The sequence below is a fragment of the Chelonoidis abingdonii genome, chromosome 15 (assembly GCF_003597395.2).
Source record: "Chelonoidis abingdonii isolate Lonesome George chromosome 15, CheloAbing_2.0, whole genome shotgun sequence".
Classification (NCBI taxonomy): domain Eukaryota; kingdom Metazoa; phylum Chordata; order Testudines; family Testudinidae; genus Chelonoidis; species Chelonoidis abingdonii.
Window position 1 is genome coordinate 5,145,077 of NC_133783.1, and position 14,771 is coordinate 5,159,847.

The following is a 14,771-nucleotide window of genomic DNA, read 5'->3' on the forward strand; positions in this document are numbered from 1 at the left end:
AACCCCCAGCCCTCTAAACCCACCTTGCCTCAATGGCTACTGCCAGTCATTATCTAGCCCCCGCTCACTAGGGCAGACCGCAGTCTGTAAAGGCTACTCATCACTGGCAAGGGAGTCAGACCAGCTGCCTCTGCCTAAGCCCAGGCTGCACCTCTGCAATCTCTGTACCATCTTTGGCCTTTAGCAAGGCCTGCAGCCTGGGAATTTCCCAGGCCGGAGCTCCTCAGCTCCCTTTGCCCTTTTCCAGCACTACTCCACCTCAGGTACCTTGCTTCCAGGCAGTTAGCCCTTCTCATTCCAGGGCTAGAGTGGGACTCCTCTAGCTTCTGACCCACAGCCATCTTATCAGGGCCAGCTGGGCCCTAATTGAGCTGGCCATAGCTGTGGCTGCTTCTCTAGTCATCCTAGCTTGGCTGTTTTAAACCCTGTTCTCCAGGAGTGGGGCAGCTATGGATAGGGGAGGAACTGACCTTATTATAATCAGGTTAAAGAGTCAAATATGGATCCAGCTCCTTACTATTACCATAAAGAAGAATATACCAATTCCCACTTCTTTGGCTTCATTGAGTCCCCAAGACAATGTAAACTGAATCACACCCTCCCTTCTGATGGGTTCAACTTGCTTTCCCTTCTATCTTTGTTTCCATAAGTTGTAAGTTATGCCCAATGCAAAGTTGAAAGCATGAACAACACAGGAAATTACTTTCCTTTCCTTATTTTAGTCTTATATTTACGTATATTGACCCTTTCCCATTATTTCAATTAGAGCTGTCTGTACAAGTAAAGTTTTTGTGTGTGTTTTGCCAAATTCCATCTTCTCAATTACCTCTAAGTAGCCACCTAAGGAAACACCCTGTTATTTGTGACAAATGCATGTTGCACCCCAATACATCATTTTATAAGTGTAATAATTGTTCAGGCTATATAACACATCCACAACTTTCAGCATCTAATTATTGATGTCTTACAAGATATGTTGGACCACTATGTCGTTGCCTACTTAGATGACATCTTAATTTATTCTGAAGATCAGTTTATCCACAACCAGAATGTGCTCAAGGTCCTAGAAATACTCCACCAATACATGCCCAATGCTAACCTGGAGAAATGCATCTTTCATAAGCCCACTGTGGAATTCTTAGGCTACATCCTGTCCACTCAGGAAGTCCACATGGGTCCATGGAAAGTGGAAGCTGTTCATAATTGGGCAACACTGTGAAGTATTTGGGAAATTCAGTGTTTCAGTGCAAATTCTACAGATGCTTTATACGGGACTGCTCCCAAATCCTGGCCTCTATAACCTCTCTGCTGAGAAAACTTGCAAACGTTTTTGCAACAGAGAGGAAAGAAGAAGTGGGAAGAAGTGGGACTGCTAAACACTGAGGATGAGGTGGAGATTAAAAATAATCTAGGCATGGTCCAACATTTGCCTCAGTTTTTAATGAGGAGTTTGAGGGCAGTGGCAGGGTGGCTGATGGGAACAAGAGTATGGAAGTAGAAATTACCACATCTGAGGTGGAAACCAAACTCAAACAATTTAATGGCACCAAATCAGTGGGCTGGGATAATCTCCATCCAAGAATATAAAAGGAACTGGCATGTGAAACTGCAAGCCCATTAGCAGGGATTTGTAATGAATCCATAATCTTGGGGTGTTGAATTGCAAATATAGTACCTATATTTAAATAAAAGGGGAAAAAGTGATCCAGGAAACTGTATCCTCAAAGAAATATTTCTCAAACCCCTTCTTTTGGCCTTCAAACAACCCCTAAACCACACTAAAGTCATAGTCAGAAGCAAGATCCCTGCAGACCAGGACACACCAGACCTTGTCAGAACAACAGATTCAAAATTAGCTGATATATCTCCATTACTATAATGATCAACACCCTCAACAACACATCTTTCAAAATCCATGGGCCCTACACATGCCTGTCACAATATGTGGTATACCTCATCCATTGCATCAAATGCCTCAACAACTATGTGGGTGAAACCAGACAATCACTACATTCTCAAATAAACTCACATAGAAAAATGATAAAAGACAAAACCATCATATCACCTGTGGATGAACATTTTTTCATAAAGAAACCATTCCATATCTGACCTGTCAGGCTTCGTTTTCAAAGAAACCTGCATAACANACTTCTTCTCCCCTACATCAGAAAGGTTCAGGCCTATTATCAAGGGCATTTACGAAAGACAAAAAACCCCAACCTGCCAGCCGTATTTTGATTTTTGAAAAGTGGGTCACAGCTCATGCTTCCAAATGATTACGATTAGTCATCAAGGAAAATCCCAGAGGAGCCTAAAATAATGCTCCATCTTAATTTATTATTGCAGCTTTCATTACTCATGTTAAAGATAGTTATCTCCATAGGTTTTATCATCAATACTGCAGAAAATCTGTACAAGGAAAGGATTCATAATAAAGTATGCAGAGTAGTTATCAAGAAAGCTTTTAGAGAAAAGCTTGGAAACCTATTACTGTTTTACTTTAGCAGCCCAAATGTAGTAGGCACTGTGTGGACATATAGGAAGAGACAAAATTCATGTCCCCAAGATCTTACAATATAACAGGTGTAAGAAGGAAGGGGAAAGAGGGATACAACATACAATCAAACACTCAGGATTACTGCCATCTAGTTAGATACATAGCGTTTGGGTAAGTTGAGGATTTTTAAGTATGTCATAACATCAAGGAGCAAAAATGGAGTGAGAGGAAAGATGAAAATAAGAGCAAGGGAGCAGGAAGATTAATGACCATAAAGGGCAGACGGAAACTGGAAGGGAAGGGAAGGGAACGGAGACTGAGACTGGCCGGTCTCAGAGGAGGTCAGAACAAACAGCAGAGAGAAAAGAATACTCAAGAGTTCAAACTGCAGAACCCAGTCTGCTGGCATCACTTGCATAGCCACTACTCCCAGGGACTTGTTCTGACCCAATATTGTTCTCCAGAGTCTAGGAAAGAGGCTGGAACTATAGTCTGATACCTCTGAAATGAGTCGCCTGCCAGAGGGGCCACTGCAGCCTTTAAAAAGGCCACATGAAAACACAATGTAACCCAGAGGAGTGAAGACATTCTAATATCTCCATTACTGACTGAAAACTGAGGAAGGCATATCTTACTTGCAACACAAATACCACAGCTGGTTCCACAGGTGATTAATTTCCCTTACTGATTTGGAGCATTCTTTTTAGAAACAGTGAATTTTTACTACGCATTCTAGGATGGTCACTGCTGGATAAGCATTACAGCAAATGCCTAGCTGCAAAGAAGCCTTCAACAATCTTATTAAATTAACTGTACTTATACTTAGTAGTTCCCTGGGTATTTATAAACTACTATGAAGCAAATTTCCTTCTTTGAGCTTGTTAGATCACTTCCAAGCAGCTACAACTTGATATTACTTCTCAACATACATCTAGCTTCTCTCAAAATATACGTAATCTGAGCAGACATTCAGAATTTGAGAACATCAAGAAACCAGAAGGTTGCTACCAAGCTGGCTGGGAAATACCTGGTCAGTTTCACTCACCACTTAGTAGGGCAAAGGGTCTCAGTCCCCACCACAAAGTAGTCTTTTCTGAATGCTGCCTAAGCAATTGCATGACTTCTAAGCTATGTCGTTTAAAAAATTCTGCAATAGGGTTTGTGAAGTTCATCTGATACCTACTAACTTAGATGGAAAAACACCTGTGCTGCCCCTCACATACCTCACTCCTATTTCCAGGGAATGAAAACAGTATGCACTGTTTATTGTTACACAACTGTATTTAATTGCAACATATACTTCTGAAATTTCTCTCTTCACTTGTCTCTTTTTCATTGTCATAATGCATGTTTTCATAATCTGATGAGTCTTTCCTTCTCTCCCAGTCCACCTTTCTTATCTCTTCCTCCTCTTTCCCTTACAGCAGGGGTAGCCAACCTCTGGCTCCGGAGCCACATGCAGCTCTTCAGAAGTTAATACAAGGTTCCTTGTATAGGCACTGACTCTGGGGCTGGAGCTACAGGTATCAACTTTCCAGTGTGCTGGGGGGTGCTCACTGATCAATCCCTGGCTCTGCCACAGGCCCGGCCCCCACTCTACCCCCTCCTGCCCTCTCTCCTCCCCCAGCAGAGCCTCCTGCATGCCACAAAACTGCTAATTGGGAGGTGGATGGGAGCAGGGTGGAGGAGCTGCTGGGGGGCTGCTGAAGTATTATTGTGGCTCTTTGCCAATGTACATTGGTTATTTCTGACTCCTTCTCGGGCTCAGGTTAGCCAGTCCTGCACTACAGTATGTCCACCACCACTTCCGTTTTACCTATCCTCCCAATTCTCTCTCATAGTCACTCCCTCAAAATCTTCCACTCATATTCACTTACCAATTCACTGGTTCCTCTGGTTCTCTGCTCCCCATTCTCCTTCCAGATAAAGAAAACTGACTCAGGGGTTTCTTTATCTCCAGCATCCCTTTGGGGAAGGAGTCAGTCACTTCAGGGCTACTTTGCTCTCTCATTTGTCACTACCCTCTGGAGAAGTGGCTCCCAGCCCCACTGCTCACTAACTCTATTCACACAGCAGCAAGGGAGTGGAAAGACATTTTAAAAGAAAATAAAGATTACAGTAATCCACAAAAAAGCTCACTGGGTGGCTCAGGGTGATAAGTCACTTACTCACTTTTTGAAATTGACCGCATTAAGTTGATAATGTCCCTCTAAAGCTAAAACAAGAAGAATTGCCCTTTTACCTCAACATTTTTGACACTTATAGGATTTCTAAAATTTACCTGTTGGATTGGAGATTAACACTTGGTCTCTACCCAAAGATGGTTAAAAAAAATTTAATAATTCAACTCTGAGCAACTCTCTTCAGTTGTTTTTTTGAACTAGGTTTACAAAATTATCCCCCATCCCCGTAGAGAAACTCTCAAATGAGTGAATGGTTGAATTTCAAACTTACACCCCAGACCTCCAAACACTTAAGCACATGTGTAACTTTACTTACACAACTCGTCCCACTGGCTTTTAGTGTTTTCTTGTCTCAAGACTTGTTACACAGGCCTTAATCAGTAGTATGTGCTCTGTTATGAGCATCTGAAACACAGTACTGAAAGTGTATACTAAAAACTTCCATATGTTATTAGCAGCAAACATAAAGATAGATGCATACACACTTCACCACCAAAAGCAGTTGTTTGGTTACAAGAATTTACCAGCTCAGCTGTTAAAGGAAAAAGAAACTGTGAAACTGACATGCTTAACAGCTTTGAAGCGGGGTGTACTGGGGCTTTTAAGTTCAGCAAGCTGTTTTAGCTCTGGAATACAGAGATCAGGGCACCTTTTAACTCCACACACCCATTAACTCAGAAGCAGAGAACTTATAAGCTCAGCAACCTAAGTAGTTCTGGACAGTTTCCTTTCCCACCCTAGAAAACCATAGAAATGAAGCACAAAAAAATGGCATTGATATATCAAGCACTCCAAAGCCACAAGGTATCCCTTCTTCCTCAGTGCTAACTTAGCAGCTACATTTGTAGTGTTTTTATTTCTGTTTTGCTTGTTAGACTCAAACTTTCATATACTGTTTGCTATTAACATAAAATACATATGGATGTGTAACATATCCAAGAATATTGTTAAATACACTTTTTGAAATTTATCTGATTTCACAACATTAATGTTGCAATATTAATATTTCCCCAATTCAGTAAGATACTTAAGCATGAAAGTAGTCTTTTAATACCCCATTAAAAGGGAAAAAGCTATACTATTAAGATATGCAACTACTATATGATTAAAAATACCTTGCCAAGTCAGCTACTTAATTAAAACTCAGAAGTTCATAAGATAAGAATGTGCAAAAATATAGGAAGAACAACTGATAAATAGCTTAAAAGAAAGAATTAGCGTACACACAAAGTTCAGTGTGGTTTTACAATGCCCCAAAAACACACACACAGATTTTCAAATGGACATTTTCAAAAAATTAATGTAAATAATTTGTATAGCAAGGATCCATCTGCCCAGATCTTTTAATTAACATATGCAGTCTTGGGAGGTACATTAAAATGTATAATGTAATTTAGAAGTATTAACTGAAATCATTTATGAGCAAATCTTAATACTGTAATTGTCTTCCTTTATTATCTTAAAGAAATTTCTAAAGAAAGATACCATAAGAATTACATGGTGCCTGTACTATCACTAAGCAAAATAAAGCATGCAGCGTTGAGTTTGTGTTGATTTTGCTTTATCAAAATATTATTTCTTGTCAATTATTGTTGTCATGCAAAATGCTCTAAAATTAAAACCATGTCCTAATATAACACAATATCACAATAATAAAATTTAAAATAATCTGCACAGACGACTTAAAAAATAAGAACGACCAATTATCATTCACAATGTAAGATGTAAATGTGCAACATGTATTCAAATCTTAATAGCTGCTGAGCTAGGAAAAATGCTATAAAGAAAAGCAAGCTCCTTTTAACTTGGATCATGATATATTTGCTTTACAAATCCTTTAGTAATTCCTAGAACTCCCAATCTCTCCCTGAAACATTCAAAACAGCTGTTTACTGGTCTGCAGACTATGTCTAAGGGGTCCACAAAAGGCCATTGTTACCATAAACCAATGGTTTTCCCACCTGTGAGGTCAGCAGACCATGCCTAAGATTTCCAAAGGGGTCCACGCCTCCATTTGAAATATTTTAGGGTTCCACACACGAAAAAATGTTGAAAACCACTGCAGTACACCAACAGATTAGCAATCTCATGGAGACCAGGCAAGTGGGACAGATATGTCTAGAACTTATATCAATGTTGGTGTGGACTACTTGTTTAAGACTCTCTCTCTCTCTCACAAAGAAAAAAAAAATAGACCCCCAAATTTGTAATGTGTAAGCAGTCTACTGCATGTTACTTTAATCTCCAACAAGCATTCAAGATATACACTGCAGATAAATCTTGCCTCTGCCAAACAAACCTATAATTTAATTGTGCTTGTCCTAAATTCCTTCATTAGCCAAACTCTAAACAGTAACTTGAAAAACTAATTCAGGAAGATGACTTATATTAAATTAAAGGGACACTTCGCTTAGGACTAATAATTAGTTTTTACCTTACTTTTAAAACAAGCATTTTACAAAATGGATCAATAGAACTGTTTTCACTAGTTACTTCTTAAATTTTGAACACTTCTGTTCCGATATTAACCATGCCTCCTTCAGTATTTGCTACCCAAACAGTGCAGCAACTTGACCCACATAACAAGAAAATGAGTCTAATTTCATTATTCACAATCAACAGAAGTGCAAAAAGTCAACTATGTAAATGGCAAAGTGTGAAGCAGATTCATTTCCAATTTAATATAAAATAAGGATCATTTTTAAAATTTTAAATATGGGACCAAACATGCCCCTTCTAGGTGGGCACAATTAAAGATTAACTCCTTTTCTGTAATATAGTCAGTATGCAAGTGAAAATTTAGGTCCTGATCCTGCAAAAATGTTTCTAAGTGCTTAACTTTATGCATGAGTTAGTCCTACTGACTCCAATAAGACACTTCAGGTATGCGCAGTTAAGCACACTCCAGGATCAGAATCTTAAATCTTTTACCAAACATGACCACTGTCTCTGTTAAAATCACTTTAATAATCTCTTCTGAACAAACTTGTAAAAATGTCAGTTTCAATTAGATGAAATTTTTATTCAAAGAAGGTATGATATTTTACTGTCAAAAACTAAAATGTTTTGAAAAGCGTTTGTCAACATGAACATCTCATTTTACATAAAAGGTGTACCAGGTGTATATTCTCACTAACAATAGCCTCATGAGATCATGCAGAAAGGAACTAATTTTGCCCCTTAATTTCAAATACCTCCTCCCTTGGGACCTCAGTATTATGTCACTTTCTATATCCTACTTTCAATTTATTAACACAGTATTATCACAAATGGTGGATACATCCACCCCATTTTTAAATTTTGTTCTTAAGACTAGGGAATTCCAATAGTCTAGTACCAACGGTTCATTAAATGCAACTTCCAAACAAGACCATATTGAGCATCATATAAAACATTATGGGTCCTATTCTGAAAAGCACTGCATGCCCTCAATTCCCACTGATGTCAGACCACATAATATTAGAAGTCCTGAGGTCCATAGTTCCTGTGAACTCCTGATATACATTCATTAGAGGAGACCACATATTATTATAGTGATGTTAGAAAATGTGATTTTGCTTTTTTATGTTTATTATAAACTCTTATAGCTGACTGAACTAAAAATAAAAGTATGGTGTTCAGTGTGATGGTGTATATTATAAAGGCAAATCCATAAATGTTTTCCAGGTGAAACAGGCAAGTTTAAGAATCTGATTTTTAAGACAGTTTGCTTCAATTTTCCTAAGAAAATTATATGGTTAACATGATCCAGGAAGCACCTCCCATGGATAGTTTCCTCACTGTAAATAGGTAAGTCACCCTGTCTAAATCCACCTTGTATGTAAAAAAGCTTTTTCCTTATTGCCAAATGTTATTGACAGCCATTATAAAACAGCCCCTGCACATTACTCTAACAAACACATATTCTTTAAAGCCGACCTACAATACAGCCTTGAAATTTAGATAAATTGTAGCAGCACTAATTTGGAGGAACAGCTGCATTCATAAGACCTCAATATTACCAACTTCATCTTTTTTTACAAAAAGAATCTCTGATAGAGTCCTAACTGGGTTTTGGGGGTGATCTGATAAACTAGGAAGTTTAGTCTCAAAATTTCCACCTCCATCTGGCTGAACAATGAAACACCTTTTCTCTCTCTTCTCCCCCAACAACTACAAGTTATTATAATATAGATCCAAATGGATCTGTATTCAAATTGAACCGCTAGTCAAAACATTTGCCATTCTTTTCAAACAGTAAGTACAAAAAATCTCCATGTTTTATTAGGCCAGCACAGTCTGCAAAAGAAACAATTTCACAGCTGCAACTACTCACAAAACTTTAATCATTTAATAACATTAAACTTCAATGGCATTTACAAACAACAGGCAGTGTACAAAACAACACTATGAACACAGTTAGCTTAGTCCTTCACTGGTCCCAGGATTCCAGAGACAGGAACAGTAATAATGAAAGTATGAATGAAATAATTATGTGACTGCTTTGGAAAGTAATGCAAGGTTCTGTAAATGCTAACACTGTTACTATTACTTGGGAACAGGCAGCAGCATATCTTCCTGAAGAGGGAAAAAACGGTTGGGAGCAAAAAGACCAAAATAAACCCTCAAACCTAAAGCCTGAAGAAAACATAAGCAATAAAAGACTAGGACCCAAACCCTCAAAGGTATTTTAGACACCTCACTCCCACTGATCCTAACTACCTTTAAGTAGCCAGGCTTAGGTGTTTTCACAGTTTAATTAAGAGTGCTCTCTCCAAAAGTGCTCCCTGTAGACCTACTTCTCCTCCCATTGATTAATATTAGCAAACAAAAATTGGGCTGAGCTTCAGGAGAGTTGGGTTTGGTTCCCTGTTCTGTCACTGACCTGCTGGGCCAGTCACTTTATCTTTCTGTCTGTTCCCCCATCTGTAAAACGGGGATAAGAATGCCAAGATCTCTGGATGAAGCGCATCACAGGATTATTACTACTGACTTAAAGGGGTGGTAGAACTAGGCCAATGCTGGGCACATGCCTAAATTTCATCCTAAAAGTTTTTCCTCCTGTCTTAAAAAAATTGGGGTGTGGAAGGACAGAAACTGGTTTCCACCCAAACCATTCGCGTATCCCCAGCGGGAAGGGGCCATCTAGGTAGCAACACCCCAGCCCTAAGAGAGCATCCAGAACCACCACCCCCCACACCAAAAAAGGGCACTCAGGCAGCGAGCCCTTTACCCCTCGCCCCAGAAGAGTGCGCCTGGACACCGCCAAGCGCACAACCCAGGCGGGCAGCTCCACTCCCTCGCCCCTCGGAAATGTAGCAAGAAAGCAACCGCTGCCCGGTGCCGGTCCCTCTCCCGCCCTCACTCACCGGCCGTCTCTCCGGGCGGCGCCCCCGCCACTCCGTTCAGGTAGAGGATCGAGAGCAGGTGAGGCTGCGTTTTCTCCAGGGCCACCCGCAGGTCTTGAAAATGGTCCCGATCCTTGGCCAGCAGCAGCTGGATGAGCCGGTCAGCCTTGCTGGCACCCCCCGCTCCTCCTCCGGCGGCTTCCTGCAGCTCGTGCAGGTCGCGGGGGCTCAAGGTGCCAGCAGCCTCCAGCAGCTCGATCACTTTGTCCACCTCGCTCATGGACTGGGCCAGGCTCTGGCGGCACTGAGCAAGCAGCTCCTTGTGCTTGGGCTCCATGGCCGCTGCGGGCGAGTCAGGGCAGCCAGCCGCCAAACTTTGTCTTCCCCCCTTCCAGCCCACGGAGGAGCAGCGCGCTGCCCTCCCCGCACCCCAGACGGGCAAAGCCAACCGCGGCTCGGTGCGCCCGGACAGATGCTGTCCGGAGACGGCGCTTCTCCCTTCCTGCGCTGGTGGGCACCCCCTGAGCAGCTCGGCGTCTCCCCCGCCTCTGGCTACTCCTGGGGCTGAGACCCGGACAGAGGCTGCGGGCTCAGGCAGGGGCTGCGGCTCTTCTCCCCCAACCCGACACCCGCAGCGCCGTCCGGCCGCCTAACTTCCCCGCGGCCGCCTCCCCTCCGGGCAGACTCCGCCTGGGGCAAGCACTGGAGATAAAGGCGACTGCTCCCCCTGCAGCTGCCACCCCCTAGTCCTGAGCCGCGGCTCGAACCACTTCCCCACCCCCTGGCTACAGGCCGGGGGCCGCGGGGCAAGGAGAAGGCTGCCGGGGGCCAGGCGGCTTCAGCGCCGAGCGCCTCCTCGCACCCGCAGCCATGTTGGTTGCGCGGGGCCGCTGGCCACCCCACGGCAAGGCTGCAGCCATGCCTCTCCCCGCTCCCCCCAGCTCATGCTCCCCGCCTCCCCCGCCCCGGCCGCCGCAGGAGAACGCGCCCCCGGGGCCCGCCCAGCGCCAGCGAGCGGCCAGGCCAGCGGCGGCTGCTCCCTACTGCACTCCTCCCAGTCCTGTGCGGGGCTCCCCGGCTAAGTTTTCCCCCCTCGGCTCCCCGCAGCCTCCTCCGCCATAGCCCGGCGGTGGCGGCGGCAGCGCTCGCCTCAGCTCCGCGGCCTCCACCCGGCTGTCAATCAGGGGCTCCCCGCCAGGCCATGTACGGGCAGGGGAGGCGGGGCTCCGGCGGCAGCTTCTGCCTCTCCCCGGGGCGGGGCACCTAGCACGGGGGAAGGGGAGGAGTCTTCCTAGCCCCTCTCCTTCCCCGCCCCCGGGAGCCCAGCCTCGATGAGCACGCCTAACCTTTCCTCCTCTGTGGCCGGGGCATCGGTTCCCGAGGAAGAATTAGACGCCTCCTCTCTGGTTGGGAGACTGCCTTCCCAGGGGGAGAGACTCTGCTACACACACACACACACAGTGCACCCCTGGGATCCCATCTCTAGTGGGGAGAGAGAGGGAAAGCAGTCAGCTGAAGGGAGGGTGGGTTTTCTCGTCAGTCCCTTGCCCAGGCATGGCGTAGCAGGCACGGCTTACATAAGCAAGGAATGCTGTCTCCCCGCCTCAGAGATTGGGGTGGGAGGTCCCTTCTACTCTATTCTCTTTCCCCACTCTGGAGCTAAATACAAATATGTAAATAAGAGTGTTTGTAAATGTGTAGCCTGTTGGAGCAGTTTCTTCTGTCACTGTGAAATTCGGAGTGACCGAGGCATACTGTAATATCCCAGCTAGCAATGTGGCTGTATCCAGACTATGATACTGGACAGACCCACATGGCCAGCTGGGCTATTACAGTATGCCTTGGTCACTCAGAACTTCACAGTGACAGAGCAAACTGCTCCAATAGGCTAGGCTCCCCAATACAGTAAAGAAGAAACTCCATTAGCAATGTGGGGCATATGACAAGCAGCTGGCCTGTTTTGACTCTGCATAGTAGAGTGTCATGGTGCACACATGCCCACCCCTTCATTACAATACAATTCTTGCCCTTTGTTTGGTCTTTCATTGACAAGGAAACAGGAAGATTACATATGGGAGGAGACAGTCTTCCAATTTATTCCCTCCTCTCCCCCCCCCCCAAAAAAAAGGATACAGAGAGAAGGTGGGTGGCAGCAGAAAAGTAAAAAGGTACGATGAAATAAACTGTCCTTATACTTGAGCCAAAGACGAAAGGATTTGATCTGAAAAAGAAAAGGGAGTGTAGTCCTACATCCTGTACCAAATACATTTCAAAAACGAATGACAGAGCAAAGCTCGTTCAGGCACTCACAGAGCAATGTATGAGATTGAGTGGATATGCCACTGCCATCTACTGGAAAGGTTATGTCACAGCTGCTCATGCGCAACTGACCCGATTTATTAGCCTATTTGGTGACACTATTAATACTGAGCAGTGCAGTAACTGGAATGTCTATTGCAAAAGAAATACTGTGATTACAAGATTTGTTGTTGGTCCAAATCCGAATAAAACCAACGATTGTTGAAGTTTCCTTGTAAGATAGCACACTCATCAGCCATAGCGCCTCCTTGTGTCAGGGTGCAATGCTGAAAGGGGCTCTTGCCTCTGGCACCTCCTGCAGGGCATCTCCCTCCATCCCATCTTCTGTAGCCTGGCCTTCTGGCCAAGTGATATAAAGTTCCCAGGTAACAAAAGGTCACAGCTAAAACTTCCAAGAAACTCTTCTACCCCTCTTGGGCTCTACTGCAGTGTTCTTACTGGCCCTCTCTCAGGGCCTCCCCCCAGGATCTTCATCTGTTCCTGCAGTTGGGCTTGCATTCTCCTGCCTCAGAGACTGGTAGGGGAACCCAGGTCTACTGGCTACTTTGAGTTCTATGGCAGGGTCCCTGATTAAGCAGCCGGGTCTGTTTCTTCAGAGGTGGTGCTGTTTCCTAGGCCACTTCCTATCTCTAAGCCCCCTTGTACTGCTTACCTGCAGCCTGTACTTAACACAGCCTCCCTTTGGGTCTCAAGCCTCTGGCTCCCCCCTTCTTCTCTGAACTAATAAGTCTTCCATCCTTCTCAGGCTCCACTAAAGTGCTTTTACATGCCCTTCCAACCGGCAAAAGAGTCTTTCCTTCTCTGCAATTTCTTTTCCTCTAGACTGAATTCTCCACTTTACTATGTAAGTAGTCCTTCCTGATTCCCAGTTGTTGGGGTTACTGTTCATCATTAAGTTGCTCTATCACTAGGGACCTACCAAATTCAGGGTCCATTTTGGTAAATTTCATGGTCATAGGATTTTAAAAATCATAAATTTCATGATTTCAGCTATTTAAATCTGAAATTTGACAGTATTGTAATTGTAGAGGTCCAGACACAAAAAGAAGTTGTTGTGGGGGTCGCAAAGTTATTGTAGAGTGGAGCTCCTTCAGAGCTGGGCACCAGCAGCGCAGAATTGAGGGTGGCATGGTATGGTATGCCACCTTTACTTCTGTGCTGCTGGTGGGGCACTGCCTTCAGAGCTGGGCACCCATCCATCAACCACTGCTCTCCAGCTACCCAGCTCTGAAGGCAATGCAGAAGTAAGGGTGGCGATACTGCAAACCCCTAAAATAACCTTGCAACTCCCTTTTGGGTCAGGACCCCAAATTTGAGAAACGCTGGTCTCTCCTGTGAAATCTGTAGAGTATAAGGTAAAAGCACACAAAAGACCAGATTTCATGGTGGGAGACCAGATTTCACAGTCCGTGAGGAATTTTTCATGGCCCTGAATTTGGTAGGGCCCTACTTATCACCATCAGCTGGGGCCTAGCTGGTAAGCTGAGCCAGGCTTCTCTTAAAGTGCCAGGCTTTCCTGCAAACCAAAATTTTCTACAAAAGTTAATGGTGGATCAATCAAAATGTTTTGTTTTGTTTTGATAACATTATTCAATCATTTTATTTTTATTTTATTGTATTAATTTTATATTATAGCTTATCATGTAAAATAAATATCAAAACAAAAAGTTGTTTCAAAACTGAAGCTCGGTTCTGACCTCACTGAAATATTTTTTTTCCAAAATGAAATTTTGTTAAATTTAAGACATTCCTGGAAAGCATTTAGATTTAGATGAATCTGCATTTTCAAATGGAAAAGCTTTCCATCACAAAATTTTTGACCAGCTCTGATTAATACCTTACATTTACATATTTTCTTTCAACCCAAATATTGTTATGAATAACATCCACACTGCGGGAAAAAAACCCAACCTGTGGCAGCAAGTCTCAGAGCCCAGGTCAACAGACTTGGACTTTTACTACAGGGCTAAAAATAGAAGTGTAAACGTTTCTGCTCCGGCTCTGAAACCTGGCAAGGGAGGTGGGTCTCACAGCCAGAGCTCCAGCCTGAGCAGGAACATCTACATTGCTATTTTAAGTCCTGTAATGTGAGCCTGAGTCAGTTGACCTGGACTCTGAGATTCACTGTAGAGGGGAAGGGGTTTGCACTGTAGATGTATCCATAGGGATCACTTCAGTCACCCATAAAATGCTGCTTGCTGTAGGATGAAACATAGCAGCTGTGTAACAGCAACAGTACTTGTACACAATACTTTAGCCCAGAAGGTGAAAGGCAGAATACTATTAGTTATTTAGGACTAGATTCTGATAACATCACTTGAACTGAGTAGTACCTTACTTTGCAAGAAGCTGCTGAAACATGTTATGGGATCTTTAATGACCATAAGCGGTCATGACCTCAGGTTTATATTTTATCTGAAAGACAGCATCTTTCCCGGAGTAGTG

The 14,771-nt window shown here is 43.6% G+C and overlaps 1 protein-coding gene across 2 annotated transcripts in view; it reads right to left on the reverse strand.

The window, feature by feature from the left end:
- The window catches only part of DLG5 (discs large MAGUK scaffold protein 5), a 209,991-nt gene extending 199,398 nt beyond the window's left edge, over positions 1-10,593 (reverse strand). Inside the window, exon 1 of one of the 2 annotated variants that reach the window (XM_032783051.2) lies at positions 10,029-10,593. In XM_032783051.2, coding sequence (XP_032638942.1) covers positions 10,029-10,344 — 316 coding nt within the window. In that variant the 5' untranslated portion in view covers positions 10,345-10,593. Of the gene's footprint in view, positions 1-4,374; positions 4,490-10,028 lie in introns of those variants that run through there. The other variant, XM_032783052.2, reaches the window with a different exon arrangement.
- Positions 10,594-14,771: the final 4,178 nt, after the last annotated feature.